The sequence below is a fragment of the Diceros bicornis genome, chromosome 4 (assembly GCF_020826845.1).
Source record: "Diceros bicornis minor isolate mBicDic1 chromosome 4, mDicBic1.mat.cur, whole genome shotgun sequence".
NCBI classification, from domain to species: Eukaryota; Metazoa; Chordata; class Mammalia; order Perissodactyla; family Rhinocerotidae; genus Diceros; species Diceros bicornis.
In genome coordinates this window covers 54,498,687-54,515,949 of record NC_080743.1, presented here as the reverse complement: position 1 = coordinate 54,515,949, position 17,263 = coordinate 54,498,687, and the positions used below count along the sequence as shown (strand labels likewise).

The following is a 17,263-nucleotide window of genomic DNA, read 5'->3' as shown; positions in this document are numbered from 1 at the left end:
GTCTATTCACTATTGTGTTCCTAATTCTGACCATAGTGCCTAACACATAGCAGGCACTCCATGAATTTTTGTTGAATTAATGAATAAGGTGGTTATGGAATTGGATGTTTTAGTCTGAGATGAGGATGTCTTGAGGTAAGAGAGTAGGTTTAGTGGTTGAGAGGAAGAGCTGGAAGGAGATGAGGTTGTAGCCAGAGTCAGATGTTGGGAGTTGAAGATTTAGAGGCGGAATGGTTTCAGGAGATGGCAGGCTCCAGGACTGAGTTGTTAGAGTGGAGATGGAGGTCTTTGCATTTGATGAGATTATGAAACTCTAAGGCAGAAATGTTGGATAGATTGTGCAGGTGGATGTTGAAATTGCTGAGGAAAATGGTAGGATTTGAAGTGAGGAAAATGTAAGGCAGGCGTCCAAGTCTTTAATAAATATGAGAGATGGGCACAGCCCTTTCCTATGGTGAAAGAATGAAATGGGTAAGAATCAGTGCACTTCTGGGAATCAGTAATGCCTTAGTCCCTTGGAAGGCAGTGTGGTACATTAGAGAGAGCATGGGTTCAAAATATCTGGGTTCGGACTTTGGGCAACCCACGTGGCTTTTCAAGCCTATTTATTTCTCTGTAAACAGCGAATAAACCTGCTTCAAGAGTTTTGTCATTAATGAATAAGATAGTGTTTTTGAAAGTGCTGAATTAATATTATCTTGTTAGTTTTTATTCTTGATTGCTGTCCTCATTTCAAGAGGGCCGGGAAGTGGAAGTAGGGATGAGAGGCAAAGCAGCGGAAGTGAATTTTGAACAAGGTACACAACTTCATTTCTTCCACATGTTGAGTTTATATGATAGAGTCAACACAAACATTTACAAATGAATACAGGGAAAAGCAAGTACTGACATAAGGAAGGATTTTGCAAAATAAAGGTCACTGGCTGGCTCATCATAACATGGCAGTGTTGATCCACAACAAATTTTTATGTGAAGAAATGCTTTATCTAATCATTTTCCATGAAAATTCCTTCATTCCTGGAAGTAGATTTTATTGTTCTGGAGAATAGGACAAGGACTATTATGTGAAAGGTATATGGGGAGGAGGGCTATTGATTTAGTTTAGAAAAGCATTTTCTAATGATTGGAGCTGTCCGACAATAAAATGGACATTGTGGCAAAGGAATGAGTTCTCATCAGAGCTTGTATTCATCTGGAGACTGGATGATTTATCTGTCAGAGATGTAATAGAAGGATTCTTGCATAGGGGCAGATATTGGATTAAATAATTGCTAAAGTCTCTTCTAATTGGAAGATTGGAGGATTTTGACTCCAATTGAGATTTGTCTAAACATCATTCAATCAACAAATATTTGAGTGCCTCCTCTATTTCATTTGAAAGTTTGAAAGCCAGTGTTTGTTTTCTTTTCTTCCTTCCTGTGTGCTGAGACAGAGCCAAGGACTGTGAGTCTTAGTTATTGCCTTGGATCCATTTGGAATTTGAGAAGCTCAAGCCAGGTGGTGGTGGTGATGTAACAAAAGCCGCTGTCCTCACCTGTTGGGTGGGGTTAGGGTGGAGTCCATGGCATGCACGTGTGCATCAAGTATAAGAATCAAGTATAGAGACATCAAGTATAAGAATCTGCCAAGAAGTTTGGTTTAGTGCTTTGAATTTTTGAGCAAGTCATTCTAGATAATGTTGGATCTCTAAATTATTTTTTAAAAATATTTCTTGAAAAGAATGACCTACTTTGTTAGCATATGAGATCTATGATGCCATGACATTGATGGTTTTCATTGGCTTCTCTCACTTGGAAGCCTGTATCTGGCTGAGAAATCGCCTACATGCCTGTGGCTTAATCAACTCTTCTTTCTTCTGCTGAGCACCTTTTTGCTGACTGCTGTTTGTATGCTTATTGTATATTTCCCACATACTTTCAGAAAATTATTAAAGTGGCTTTACTAAGTTCCCTTGCATGTTTTTTTCAAGAGAGAGGATTGAAATTAATCTTGCAGCTATGCTGTTGGTTTTGGATGATTTATAATTTATTTGGGCCACTACCATCTCCTGTGACTGAAATGGGCTTAGAGAAGGAATTCTTGTCTTTATTAGGGGAGGGAGAAGCCACTCATTAGTCTATGAATTCTGAAGGAATTTAATTCTTAAGTATTGAATGTAAGGAATTCATTTATTTTATAACTTAACCTTTTGAATTTGAGGTATCCTAGGCCAAAAGTTCTTTATGTATTGGTAGCCTTTGCTGACAATTGTAATATTGAAATGGAAGTAAATTAGACATTGATAATACATAGACCAAAAGAGAATGTAAGGATCATAGTTTATGAGGCTGTAGTGAACTGAAGAAGTTCATTTTTTAAACATGGAAAGGATCTTAGAAGTCACCTAGTCTAGGATATACAAGAGACACCTGAAACTCTGTAAGTAATTCGACCAAAGTCACCCAGCTAATATATATGGGTGTAGGTAAAAATCATATGATATGAGGATGGTGGAAGTAGTAACAATACAATCGATGTCTCTTTAGAAAGGAGAGTTTCTAAAACTTTGAGAGATGGATTGGGACCAGGGCAGACCCTTAGAAATAGAGGGGTGATATGAAGAATTTCTGATCTGTTAAGTTAAGCCTTAAATTGATTGGTTTGGTGGTGACTGTTGTGGAGGAGGTACACTTTGTCATTTAATCATTTATTCATCAGGCATTTATTGACTGCCTACAATACTGTAGATGCTGTGCTAGAGGTTGGGGCTACAAGTATGAATAAAACATATCCCTGCACTCGTGGATCTCTTGTACTCCTGGAACAGTACAAGAGAGAATACTTTTTATTTTGCTCTCAAAAAAAAGTTCAAAGTTAAGTTATCAAGTTAGTGACCTACTGGTTATATAACCCATAAATCATTGCTGTTTATTGGCCTTAATATTTCTAAGGAATGCAGAAAATTAGCATCTGATCACACCACTAAACACGCTGGGTCATGGGGCCGGGGGATGTGTGAAGAAAACGTATCTGAGAGACTTCAGGTTGTTTGGGAGATGTTTCTGAAGAGACAGTTACCTGAGTCACCCGTTACCTTTGAGAATTCTACTTTTGGCCTTCCCCAGAAGGCAGAGGAGTGGTGGGTGTGGTAGGGCAGGTATGTACCTGGTGACTTTATGAACAGGTCCTCTTCTGCAGAGAACTATAAACCTGTCTGATGTGGCAGAATTTGGTTAGAGATTGTTCGGCACTCCGTTATTGCTTCCTCATTGGAGGCTGCTAACTTCAGAGGATGTGGATTGTTGCAGGCTGTTAGATCAATGACATAGTTTCTGCCAAAGTCAAGTCTGAAAGAAGAGATCTTTTTCAGGTGAACTTACTTCAGTCATTTGTCCTGAGTGGAGAAAGGCAAGTGTCCTGGGTTCATGAAGTTAGTGGACAAAGACAGACTTTTGTTATGAACCTTTGGGATCTCCACTCTGCTTTGTGAATAGCTTATTGTTTTATTTTGAGAGTAGTTTTGTTTTCTTTTTTTAAAATGCTCCCTTTTTAAAATAATTTTATTTATTTATTTATTTTTCCCCCAAAGCCCCAGTAGATAGTTGTATGTCATAGCTGCACATCCTTCTAGTTGCTGTATGTGGGACGCGGCCTCAGCATGGCCGGAGAAGCGGTGCGTCGGTGCGCGCCCGGGATCTGAACCTGGGCTGCCAGTAGCGGAGCGCGAGCACTTAACCACTAAGCCACGGGGCCAGCCCTTGAGAGTAGTTTTGACTATCAGTTTGCTCCTCCCATTTCCTCAGCATCAGAATACTAATCAACTGTAAAGTTATTAAGTGCATAGTATTCATTCATTCATTCAGAAAATATTTACTACGGGACTGTGTGCCAGGCACTGTGTCAAGTGCCAAGTGATACATGCTGGGGATACATTAGAGAACAAGACCACAAGCTCCTCACTTTCAAGAAACCTACATATTAGAGGAGGCGGCTAGACAGCCCCTAATTAAAATGATTTCAGGGTATATGAAGTGCCAGGAAGGAAATAAACAGGGTGCTATGTTAGAGAATGGTTCAGGTGGGGATTTCTTCAGAGTGGTAGTCTGCTGCTTCCTTCCATTAGTTTGGATAAGCAAACTGATGGGTAGAAATGTAATACTCTGGAGAGGTAGAGGAAAAGCATTATTCCGAGTGGTATTATGGTTTTGTGGTTAATGTAGTAGTGAAGAAATTAATGAGGAATTAGGAAACTAGATGTTACTCGTCGTAATAAATTCAACTGAAATGAGTGAGCTAGTTCCCCATCTGGTTAGGAAGCTGCTAAAATTGGGCTATGGTTATCCCGTTCCAGTGCAATTTGAGCCTTATGTGTTTATTTTCTCCTCAGGTGGAGGCCTGACTTTTGATCTATGTCCTCTCTACATCAGCTGCCTGAAAGTACTTAATGATCACATGACCCTGGACATGGATGCTGTCCTGTCGGATTTTGTCCGTTCCACAGGGGCAGAGCCAGGACTGGCCCGAGATCTCCTGGAAGGTAAGGAGTTTCTGGGGGAGAATGAGAAGAGAGAAAGTAAAATGTGATATTTATTGTTAGGATGATTTGGAAGATTTAAGGTGAAAGACTCTTTGTGTATGGTAAGCCTTACGTTTGTTACGTCTAATAATCTACTTTGTGTATGACCTACCATAATTTTAAAATGTGAAATCCTCTTTTCACCTTGAATTTTTGGGGTAGCTTTCTCCACTGTCAATTTATGCTGAGGTGATGCAAGTGAAATTTTATATTAGTCCACTAAAAGCATAATTCTAGATCTGTAAGACTTCTTCTTTGTATATAAATGACTTCTGGATTTTCATATTTGGGATCATCCATGGTTTTGTTTCTTTCCTTCCCTAATTTGTATGGGTAGTTCTATATAGAGTGAATTAATTTAATGTTTTCATTTTGCTGCTTTTGTTTACTTTTATCTGTATATACACATAAGTGTAAATATTGTAGATTTTAAGGTCCTTAAGGCTTGGAATCATGCCAGTAGGATTCTTTGTTTCGAGTCATAATTAAACAGATGCTTTTTTTTTTTTTTTTTGTGAGGAAGATCAGCCCTGAACTAACATCTGCCAATCCTCCTCTTTTTGCTGAGGAAGACTAGCCCTGGGCTAACATCCATGCCCATCTTCCTCTGCTTTATATGGGACGCTGCCACTGCATGGCTTGACAAGCAGTGCATCGGTGTGTGCTGGGGATCCGAACCGGCGAACCCCGGGCCGCCGCAGTGGAGCGCACGCACTTAACCGCTACGCCACTGGGCTGGCCCCTTAAACAGATGCTTTTTGATGATGGAAATATATAATGACACAAACAGATAAGCCTGTGGGAGAAGGGGCAATTTCTTAGCATATGGAGGTAATTTTTTAGATTGTCAGCCCTTAGCAAGGTGTGACAGTTTGACATTTGCTTAGCTACCTGTGAGAAGAGCATTAGTTTGGAAATGGAAGATCAGGGTTTAAATTTCGGTTTGCTAATTCAGTAAGATTTTGCCCTTCACTTGAATTTTCAGTTTCATCTCCTACTACCTTTTCCCGTATGTCCTGTGCTCCAGCCAGGCCCAACTTGTCACCCTTTCCCTATCATGTTAAGTTGTTCCCTGAGTCTGCAGTGTCCTTTCCTCAATTATTCTCCTCATCCTTCAAGATTCAGCTCAGATGGTTCCTCTTCCTCTTGTAACATGTGTTGAACACCTGTGTGTGTTCAATACGTGTGAGGCACTTGAGACATATTATTTTATTCTCACAACCGTTCTGCGGTATAGATTTTATTATCCCAGTATTATGATTTAAAAAGCTGACGTTCAGAGAAGTTAAGTAGGATTTGAACCTAGGCAATCTGGTTTCAGTCTGGCTCTTAACAATTAAGTTACAAATTAGTGCTTGTGCTCTCTCTTCCCTGTCTCTCTCTTACACACACACACACACACACACACACACACACACACACACACACCCATGTGCACATACACTCATGCTGTGAAAGAAACATTGAGGGTGCTATGGAATTGTAAGAGAGAAACCTAATTTAGATATGAAGTGCAAAAAAAGGCCTTTCTGAGGAACTGACATTTGAGCTGAACCTGGAAGAATACATAGGAGTAGCAAGACAAAGGGATGTAGAAGAGAGTGCTTATGTAGAAGAAATAGCTTATATAAGGACCCTAAGGTGAAAGAGAGTTTGGCACACTGGAGAAACTAATAGTGAGTGAGGTAGGAAGAGCGATGCAAGAAAGGTAGGAAGCTGGTTAGATAGGCAGGAAGCAGAATACATGGGCCTTTGTAGGCCAGGGTAAGGAGTTTAAAATTTCATTCTGTGTTTAGTGGGAAGCTGGTGAAGGATTTTAATCAGGGGAGTGACATGATTGGATTTGAGTTTTTAGTAGTGTACTTGTTGAAGGATAAGGAATGGATTGGAAGGTGGCCAGAGAAGAAGTGGTAAAGTCAGTTAAGAATATTGCCATAGTTTAGGTGAGAGATTATGGTGACTTAGACTATGGGGGTAGCAGTAGAGTGAGAAGTGGATGGATTTAAGATATAATTTATTTTTTATTTTATTTTTTTGTGAGGAAGATCAGCCCTGAGCTAACATCCCATGCTAATCCTCCTCTTTTTGCTGAGGAAGACCGGCTCTGAGCTAACATCTATTGCCAATCCTCCTCCTTTTTTTCCCCAAAGCCCCAGTAGATAGTTGTATGTCATAGTTGCACATCCTTCTAGTTGCTGTATGTGGGATGCGGCCTCAGCATGGCCGGAGAAGCGGTGCGTCGGTGCACGCCCGGGATCCGAAGCCGGGCCGCCAGTAGCGGAGCGCGTGCACTTAACCGCTAAGCCACGGGGCCGGCCCTAAGATATAATTTAGAAGGGGACTCAAAGGACCTGATCTCCATTTTCTCTCTCTTTCTTTCTCTCTATCTCTTGCTTTTTCCTTTAAAAGTTAACTCTGGTTGTAGTGTAAAGAACAAATGAGAGAAAGGACAGATTAGGAGTAAAGAGACTAGAGAGCCACCTCCCAAAAGACCAAAGACCAGGTGAAGATTATGAGGACCTGAATTGGGGCAGTGACAATAAAAATGGACAAGAAAGAATAGATTTGAGAGATGTTTTAGGGGTACAAACAACCCTGAGGATTGACTAGATAGTGAGGGAAGAGGAGGAGTAGGAACTAAGGAATAGTGAGGAGCTAAAGATGACTGCAGTTTCTGGCCTGGAGGCATTGTGATGCCTTTACTGATTTAGGGAATATAGAAGGAGGAGGAGAAGCAAGTTTTAGGAGGGAAGATGATGGACATTCAGTTTTAGACATGTTGATTGTTAGGAGGACCTGATTTTAAGGAGTTTTACAGACAGTTGGAAATACAGACCCAGTCCTCAAGACAGGTGTCATTTATTCATTCATTTATTCAGGACACAAGTCCTCCATTCTTCAACAAATATTTATTGAGTACCTTTTAAGTGCCAAGTTCTAGATGCCTGAAGAAAAACAAACAAAAATCTCTGCCCTTATGTTCTAGTGGGAGAGAGAGTCAATAAACAATAAACTTGATAACCAAGTCAATTCTAAAGTATATTATAAGGTATTAAGTGCTATGGAATGATGAGGTAGGTTGCAATTTTCAATTGGGTAGCCAGGGTAGGCCTTAATAAGAATGTGACATTTGAGCAAATACCTGAAGGAGATGAGGAATTGTCTGTGTAGATATATTGGGGAAAGAGCCTCCCAGACAGTGGGAATAGTTAGTGGAAAGGCTGTAGGTGGGAGCAGTCTTAGTATATTCTAGGAACAGCAAAGAGGCCAGTGTGACTAAAGCAGAGTGAGCAAAGGGAGTTGAAACAAATGGTGACTGTAATGGTTCAGAAGTAACTTCATCAGGCATAGATGATTAATACAGCTTAACTGGAGAATTATAATAATAAGAAGAAACATAACAGCAACTGCAGTAAATACATATATAATGCTTTCTGTGTACCAAGCACTGTTCTAAGTGCTTTCAATTCATTTAATCTTCATAACAACCCTACATGGTATCATCTCTGCTTCATAGCCAGGGAAGTTGAAGCACAGAGAAAAGGCTAGAAAAGTAGGCCAGACCATAGAAAGCCTTGAATGTCAGACAAAGCCCAGGCTTTATTCTGTAGGCAGTGGTAAACCATTAAAGATTTTGATCATGGAACTGACATGATCAGAACTGTGCTTTAGAAAGGTTAATCGCATGGGATTCTTAGAGTGGACTGGAGGGGGTGGACACTAGGTGATAGGAATTGAATTAAGGTGGTGGCAGATGGAATAGAAGAGAAAGAAGTGTGAACAATTATGCAATGTTTTTTATTGAATAATTTAACTGGAGGGCCGGCCCCGTGGCTTAGCGGTTAAGTGCGAGCGCTCGGCCGTTGGCGGCCCAGGTTCGGATCCTGGGCGCCCATCAACGCACCGCTTCTCCGGCCATGCTGAGGCCGCGTCCCACATACAGCAACTAGAAGGATGTGCAACTATGACATACAAGTATCTACTGGGGCTTTGGGGGAAAAAAATAAATAAATAAAAATCTTAAAAAAAAAAAAAATTTAACTGGAGAAAGCAACAAAAAAATCCATTATGACAAATCTATTATTTAGGGCGTTTTCTTCAAGTAGTTCTTAAATTTGGGGGTAGTTAATGATTCCCTTTGATAATCTGATGACAGACCTTAGCTCTTTCTTTAGAAAAATGCATAAACCTATGACTTTGTGTACAATTTCAGGTGGTTTAGGACACCCTAGAGCACTTCTAGGCTAAGAACTCTCTGGATCTCAGAATTAGGAGACCTGGGCTTGAGTCCTGCTGGGCCCTGGTGTGAACTAGCTATGACTTTGGGCAAGACGCTGCTTCTTTAGGCTTCATTTCCTTTATCTGTAAATGAGGTTACTAGGTCTCTAAGGGCCCTTTCAGTTCAGAGAGACAAATTTCCTCTGCTCATGGAGCTTACTTAGGAAATAGACAATAAGTAAACAAATAAATTGTGATATCTTAGATTGAAGTGTTACGAAGAAAATTAAAGCAGGGTATGGAAAAGGAGAATGACTGAAGTACATGAATATATGCTGGCTAGTTTTGATAGGACGGTTAGAGCGTTCATTCTCTGTCTTTCCTCAATTCCCCTATACTCTGTGCCCAGTTCACTTTTTGCTTTCTCTCCTGACAGGAAAGAATTGGGACATGAGTGCCGCCCTCAGTGATTTTGAACAGCTACGTCAAGTCCATGCTGGGAACCTGCCCCCACCCTTTAGTGAAGGGAGTGGTGGCTCCAGGACCCCTGAGAAAGCGTTTTCTGATAGAGAGTCTGCTCGCCCTCCCCGACCCACCCTACAGCGGCAGGATGACATCATTCAAGGTAGTGGGGTAACTGAGGGGTGTTTCTGTCTACAGAGTAGAAAGAAAGGGAGGGGACTACTAAGTGGAGTCCGAGTTTAGTGATCCTTTGAAGATGATTCCATTCCTCCCCCTTCTCCCCAGCCAGACTGATCAGAGGTGGCCTTAATCTCTCTAGGTGCTGGAGCCCCTCACTGTCTCTCTGCATCTTGAGTGTTATCCTGTATAAAGGCCTTCTTTAGATGCTGTGAAAGAAATAGAGGGAGGAGGGTAACAGTCTAAGTGTTGACATATGGTACACAAAAAGAAAGAATTCAAAGGATCACTACCATCTGCCTCTTGGGAGGGTATTTGGTTAATATTTGTCAGTATCTATCAAAATTTAAAAATGCATATATAGCAATTTCATTTCTAGAAATTTACCATCTATGTATATTTGTGTGTGTGTATATTTATATATCCTTTAAATAAATACATACATGCATAAATAGACACACATATGTAGTGTAAAGCTTGAAAGTTAAAGCTTGAAAATAACTTTTAATCTCTATTAGTAGAGGAGTGATTAAATAAATTGTAATCATCCATATTGTGGAATACTCTGCAGCCATTAGAAAGAATTAGGTAGAACTTGATGTGCTGTATTGGAAGAATCTCTAAAATCTATTGAGAAAGGTAAGTGTATATAGTATGCTCCTGTTTTATGTTTTTAAAAATAATTTTAAAAGCTATATGTGCTTCTATGTGCATAAACAATTTTAGAAGGATACAAGAGTTTGCCTCTGGGGAAGAGATCAGGAATTTTGAATGAGAGGGAGATTTCTTTGTAACCCTTTATACATTTTGATAGTATTTTGATTTTTTACCATGGGCACTTGGTACTTTTTAAATACCTAAAAAAAGAGTTTAAAAAATAATATCAATATAAAATAACTTTAGATAGCTCCTGTCTTACTTTGTGCATCATCTCTGGCAAACATTGGATTAAGAATTGCTACCCAACACAATTTTTAGCTCTTTTGATAATCTTTATATAACTCAAGCCATGCAAATGAATTATAATACTACACTGAGCAAATTATGATCACAATGGAATATCTGCTGGGGAATTGTAAGTGCCATGTAGTCAAAACAAATGAAATAATTCGGGGCACTATCTACATTACTCTCTTCCTCTGTAGCATGTTAAGTAAGAATTGACTGTACCTATAAATTTCTGATAAATATGAGTATCAAGAAAAGTTCTAATAAATAATGTAAATAAATGTTATTGATGGTAGGTAAGAAAGTTCCTGAATGTGTAAGATTTGTCATTGATTTTCTATAATGGAAATCCTTTTCTACATTTCCAAGACCTTGAAAATTATCAGAGAGATAATTTGACTCAGTCTAGCCAAATGAAACCCCATTCCCTTATTCCCTCTTCCTCCCACCAAACAATGACCAAATTGCCAGATGGAATGGGTCCCTATTATGTTGGGAAATGGAAGTGGAAGAAGACAGAGTCATAGGGAGAAGTTGTTCAGGCAAATTCCAAAAAGGGTAGAAAGAGGAATGTATGTTTGGTGCTCATGTGAATGCCTGCAAAAATACCACTTTCTGTATTTCTCCAATTGTGTTTGGCTTGAGAAAGATGGTTGTGAAATTTGGTAGCCAGTTAGACTCACGGTTTTTCCCTGACTGGAAACTTTGTCAAGAGGTAACCATCACCACATGAGTGGAAAGTTCTCTGAGTGGGCTGTGTATGTTCTAAGGTGACTCCATTTCTCATTGCAGAAAAACGCCTGTCTAGGGGCATCTCCCACGCCAGCTCCAGCATTGTTTCCCTGGCCCGGTCCCATGTCTCCTCCAATGGTGGGGGTGGGGGGAGCAGTGAGCACCCCCTGGAAATGCCCATCTGTGCCTTCCAGCTTCCAGATCTCACTGTGTACAATGAAGACTTCCGCAGCTTCATAGAGAGAGACCTCATTGAGCAGTCCATGCTGGTTGCCCTGGAACAGGCAGGTCAGTGAGTGCTTCCTTTCCTGTGCTCTTCCCTCTGCTCTCCATGGAGGGGCTGGGCTTGACCAGTAGCTTGCAGTCTAAGTGTGTGATCTGATTGCAGTCACAGTCAGTCAGCATCAGTCAGATAAACATGTACTGAGCTAGGTGCTTCTTCAAGTTAAAGAAAGGACACAAATTAGACACTTTCCTCTGGAAATTTCCTGTTTGATGGAAGGGAAACCAGAAACACATATGAAAAGTCTAGGAATCAATAAAAAAATCAATATGTGAAAAAAATACAAATGAATTATTATTGGCTCTGGAACAGCCTTATGAATGAAAGAACCAATGCTGTAGATGATGCACAGTAGCAATTAATCTAAAAGTCACATTTATTTATATGAACCTTTCTTAAAAGATTTATTTACCTTTACAATTGTGTTTATCTTAAATTATTGTTAAAATTAGTTAATATGATGGGTTGAGGCAGCTGGGAGTTCTGGGAAAGCTAGTCAGGTATTAAAAACTCCCATGGAACAAGGACTGGGGAGTGGGAGGAGGGGGCACAGAAAAGAAGCTTTTTCATTTTGTACCCTTCTATACTAACCATGTGCATCTATTTATAATTGTTTTAAAAGTTAGCAAGTTATCTGGCTAGTGAGATTATAGGCCAGTTTTTTTTTTTCTGTAGACTTTTCAGTAATTTAAGAAAACTTTTAAACATCATTCATAAAATATTTTCCTCACGTATATAATGGATTGGCAATTGTAGGATGACTGTACAGAATTGAGACTCTCTTTCTCAGGTGTTTTATGTACTTTGTCGTATTGCTCCTGTCTTTCAAGTCACACTGCATGCATGCTGACATGCTGACTATCGTATATGCAGTTGAAACTTGCATGACATTTTGAATACATGCTTTGGGTTCTTTTTATTTTACCAATGATAGATTTGTGCTGAGTTTGTTGCTACAGTATTTACTAGTCTCCTGACCAGAGTGAAGGAATCAGAGCCAGACCAAATAGCCAACACAGATTTCAATCTATGACCTTGGCCTCATCATCAAACCCAGGGTTGTTCAATCTTAGTACTACTAACATTTAGGACCAGATAATTCTTTGTTGTGTGAGCTGCCTTGTGCATTATATTGTGTTGAGCAGCCTCCCTGGCCTCTACTCACTAGATGCCAGTAGCATCCCCCATCAGTTATGACAACCAAGTATATTTCCAGACATCGCCAAATGTCCCCTTGGGGACAAAATTTACCTCACTTAAGAACCACTGATCTAACCAATCGTGCTCACCAGTTTCTGATCGACTAGGTATAAGTAAAGAAGATATAAAGAGAAATAGAGTTATGGTTTTATTCTGGGTAGGCTTCCTAGAGGAGGCAGATTTGGAGTCTGTTTTAGAAATCGGGAAGTGGAAAGGGCTTTATGGATAATGTGCTCCTCTCCTTTTCCTCCTGTTTCTGTAGGGCGTTTGAACTGGTGGGTGAGTGTGGATCCCACCTGTCAGAGGCTGCTTCCTCTGGCAACTACTGGAGACGGAAACTGCCTCCTGCATGCAGCCTCTCTTGGTACGTCTTGAAAGTGGTCCTCCGTTCCCTTGTAGAAAGGAAACGATAGAGTTGAATCTTATGTGCAGGACTTGATCCAACCCACCTTGATGTTAGGCAGAAGTGATGATTCAGAGCAAGGATGTGTGTGTGTGTGTGTGTGTGTGTGTGTGTGTGTGAACTCAGAACCTCCCTAAGTTTTCCAGTCTTGTTCAGGGATTGTGGGGAGAATATAGGGTTTAGCATGGGTCCCACTCTGAGAGGTGACCCCCAGAAGTAATGAGCAGCAGTAAGCAAGAAGTATATAGCTGTATGTGTGTGTATATAATTCTACTTAATATTTATTCTTTTGATGTATAAAAATATGTTTTCATCAGTCCTTTGTGAGACATGTTTACTTTAAATTATAAAGCCTATTTATAATTCAATATATTATTTGCCTTAGCTTTTAAAAAAGTCCCCATTTTCCAAACATCCCTCAAGCTGTGATGCTGATTGCCATGTGCCAGACCCATTTTATCTGCTGCTGTGCTTTATTTTAGTTGGTTAGACTTGCATCAGGAGTAAGGGCTTCCTGTCAGGAGTTTGTAGTATGTGGTGTATTCCCCACTCAGAGTTTCTGAACTTCCAGAGTAGGAACATCTTTTCTTTCTTAAGTACCTTTCCCTTAAGTCACAGCAGGGGTTTCTTTGAATCTGGGCTTCAGCCTGATTTCCTTCATGCCAGAGTCTGTGTATCATAATTAATAAGTTGAGTTGAGTCAAAGTAAGGTGTCTTTACTGTTAGGTTTTCTTGTTGTAGGGATGTGGGGTTTCCATGATAGGGACTTGATGCTGCGGAAAGCTTTGTATGCACTGATGGAAAAGGGAGCCGAGAAGGAAGCATTAAAACGGCGCTGGAGGTGGCAGCAAACACAGCAGAATAAAGAGGTGAGGGGGCTTGGATGGGAGCACCTCATTCCCCAAAGTTACCTAGGGGAAATGCCCAGTGCCTACCAGTAGGAAATGTCTCCAGGTGCTTAGGTCGGTGTTAACCTCCTCCTGTAATCCTGGAAATTGTAGAAAATGCAGATAACACCATAGGGTAGATGCCTTCTGATACAGTCATGAGAACTGGTGTGGGGAAGCAGAGACCTATAGAGGAGGTATCTAACATTGTACTTTTCACTGGTGGGCTCTCAATAAGCCTTTAGTGGCAGTCCTTTGCAAAATGAGATATGACAAGTCCATAGGATTTTTATTGTTTTGTTTTTTTGCTTATAATAAGGCTAGACCAATTTTTAAGGACTTATGTTTTCAACCCTTATAGAAATGTAAATGCTTAAAAATTTTTTTGGCCATATATACCATTCGTTTTTCATATACTCATTTTGTTTGTTTAAAAATGTTAAAAGCATGCCTGTTAAATTGAGTTTGAATGGCACTTCTCAGGGCTTTAGCAAATGTCGAGGTTGCTTTTGTGTAAGAAAGTAACAATGGACTGATGTACTTTCTATCCCCATAACAGGGGTTGGGCAAACTATGGCCTATGGGCCAAATCCCACCAACTGGTTTTGTAAAAAAAAAAAAAAAAAAGTTTTATTGGAACACAGCCCCACCCATTCATTTGCATGTGTATGTTTAGGTAAGTGCTTTCCTGCTGCAGCAGCAGAATAGAGTAGTTGCACATGGCCCGCAAAGCCTAAAAGATTTACTGTCTGGCCCTTTACAGAAAAAGTTTGTGGACTCTTGCCCTTTAATAATGACATTACACATTTACATAGAGATAATGGGTCTCCCTATTTGCTTTTCCCCTGATTCTCTCTCTGTCTTCTATGTTTACCTCCTGCTCTTCATGTATATCTGTATTTTGCCATGTATATGGCTAGGTGTTTCTGGCATTAATATGGGAATATCTCTTCAGAAACTTATCTTTTTCTTCCCATGTTGTTTCTTTTCTCCATTTATTGTTCTATCATAGCTGGCCATAATGTAGAACTAAGAGATTTTTTTGTTTTAGTTATTAGAATTTTATGTCCTCGGGGGCTGGCCCGGTGGCGTAGTGGTTAAGTGCGTGCGCTCCACTTTGGCCGCCCGAGGGTTCGCAGGTTCGGATCCCGGGCGCGCACCGAAGCACCGCTTGTCAAGCCATGCTGTGGTGGTGTCCCATATCAAGTAGAGGAAGATGGGCATGGATGTTAGCCCAGGGCCAGTCTTCCTTGACAAAAAGAGGAGGATTGGCAACAGATGTTAGCTCAGGGCTGATCTTCCTCACAAGAAAAAAAAAAAAGAATTTTATGTCCTGAAGATTTAAAATATGTGAGTAGAATGTGTTATGTTTCTTTCTCAAAAACAAAGAATCCAATTGTTAAAATTAGGATGATATTAAGATCAGAATCCTATCTTTGATCAGCCTACCTACCTCAGAAGATTCCTGAGGGAAATAAATGCGGGGCAAGGCCAAGTAAACAGCATTCTTTATCACCACCAAACCCCATGGCTCCCTGGTGAGCTGGATTTGACCTTGTGGAGAATTTCTTTTGCCTTAGCTGGAGCCAGGCTAGAGTTTGCCTTCTTCACTGTTGAATTCACACCAGAGCTGAACCTTAGATTTTCCCACTCTAGAGACAAGAAAAGGCCAAACCAGAGCATGCTAGCTATTAAGTAGAAGTGACAGCAACAGTCAGACAATTGGTGTGCTCAATTCCAGCTATTAAGCTATTATAGTTATTATTTTAAAAGTGGGGTTAGGTTATGATGGATTTATCCAGGACACCCAGAAATACCCAAGTTCTATTTTTGGTCAGCCACTTATTCCCTCTCAAAGTCCCCAATGGAAATACATGCATAGAAAACAGTGGCTAGCGAAGGAGCAATCTTTTTACTCAGCACATTGAAAGTTCCATACTGGAAATGTGGCCTAGATAATTGCTTTAGCTCACCATTCATAGCATTATACCCCACCTTGGGAGTGGGAATGTGGGGAGAGGGGTGATGGACTGGGGAGTTTCTTTTAGCCAGTACCAAACACCAAACAAACTAAAGTAGTTTTGATTTCCCGAGCCTCCTTATTTTGTGTTGAAATAGGTGGTAAAACCCAGTAAGAACATTTTCAGGCTAGAAGGGTACACCACCTAGTGGCTATGTGTATAAAAACAGGAAGCAGAAACAGGTGAGAGGAAGAGGGAGACAGATCCTCCTGGATGTATATTGGGGACCATATAGCAGAGTGACCAGAGCACCCCATATATAACCTGTGCATTGTCCTTTTAATTTTTTTGGTGAGGAAGATTAGCCCTGAGCTAACATCTGTGCCAGTCTTCCTCTATTTTGTATGTGGGACACTGCCACAGCATGGCTTGATGAGTGGTGTGTAGATCCGCACCTGGGATCCAAACCCATGAACTCCAGGCTGTCGAAGCAGAGTGTGCAAACTTAACCACTATGCCACCGGGCTGGCCCCTGCTCTTAATTTTTGAGTGAAAAAACTTGTGACAGCATTTTACAAACTGAAAATAGCTTTGGCATTTTTTTTATTATTAAAGTAAAATGTGCTCGCAACAGCTCTTTAACTCCTGTTAAATTTGTTCCTGATGCCCCTCATGTTTCCAGTGTGATTCTCCTCTCTCAGTGTGTGTTTAAGCTACATAAACTTATTTTAATACGAATGTAAGCAAATAGAATTAATAAGGTAGACTTGTCTCCCAAATCATCATATAGATCCTAAAGTCAATATGATTTTTTGAAATTGTTTATACCACTTCTCCCACTCCTTTGATAAAAATTATAGTTTCACTCAGCATGTATTTATTGATTACTGATCACATAGTAGGCACTAGGCATACTGCATAAGGCATAGTCCCCGCCCTTAAGAGTGGCAATAGGAGATGGACATGTAAATACATAATTGCAACAAAGTAACAGTTTACGACTTCTATGCTAGAAGTCTGTATAGCAGTTGAGGAGGGAGGGCACAAGAGAAGGAGTAGTCAATCTACCAGGGAGATTTAGGAAAGGCTTCATAGAGGAATGATACTTGAGTTCTCTCCTGACGGTTGGAATGGGCTGCTCCAGGCAAAAGAAACAACCTACACAAAAGCTCAGAAGTATAAAACAACATGGTGCATTCAAGGAACTCCAGCTAATTAAATGATATATCAGACTAGAGAGGTAGGGAATGGCCAGGAAATGGACTTTGTATGCTATGCTAAGGAGTTTGACCTATATCTAATATCCCGTGACAGTTCTTAAAAGAATTTGTAGCAGGGAGCAAACATCATCAGATTTCAATATTAGGAAAGTCTTTCTGGTAGCATTGTAGAAAATGGATCAGAAGAATGTATGACTGGTAGTAAAACCAGTTAAGG

General features: G+C 40.3%; 1 protein-coding gene across 6 annotated transcripts in view; it reads left to right on the top strand.

The window, feature by feature from the left end:
- Positions 1-17,263, top strand: part of OTUD7B (OTU deubiquitinase 7B) — a 57,056-nt gene that overhangs the window by 25,953 nt on the left and 13,840 nt on the right. For all 6 annotated transcript variants that reach the window (XM_058539016.1, XM_058539019.1, XM_058539018.1 and 3 more), the window contains 5 exons: positions 4,367-4,516; positions 9,210-9,398; positions 11,153-11,380; positions 12,838-12,939; positions 13,720-13,847. In XM_058539016.1, coding sequence (XP_058394999.1) covers positions 4,432-4,516; positions 9,210-9,398; positions 11,153-11,380; positions 12,838-12,939; positions 13,720-13,847 — 732 coding nt within the window. In that variant the 5' untranslated portion in view covers positions 4,367-4,431. The remainder of the gene's footprint in view (positions 1-4,366; positions 4,517-9,209; positions 9,399-11,152; positions 11,381-12,837; positions 12,940-13,719; positions 13,848-17,263) is intronic.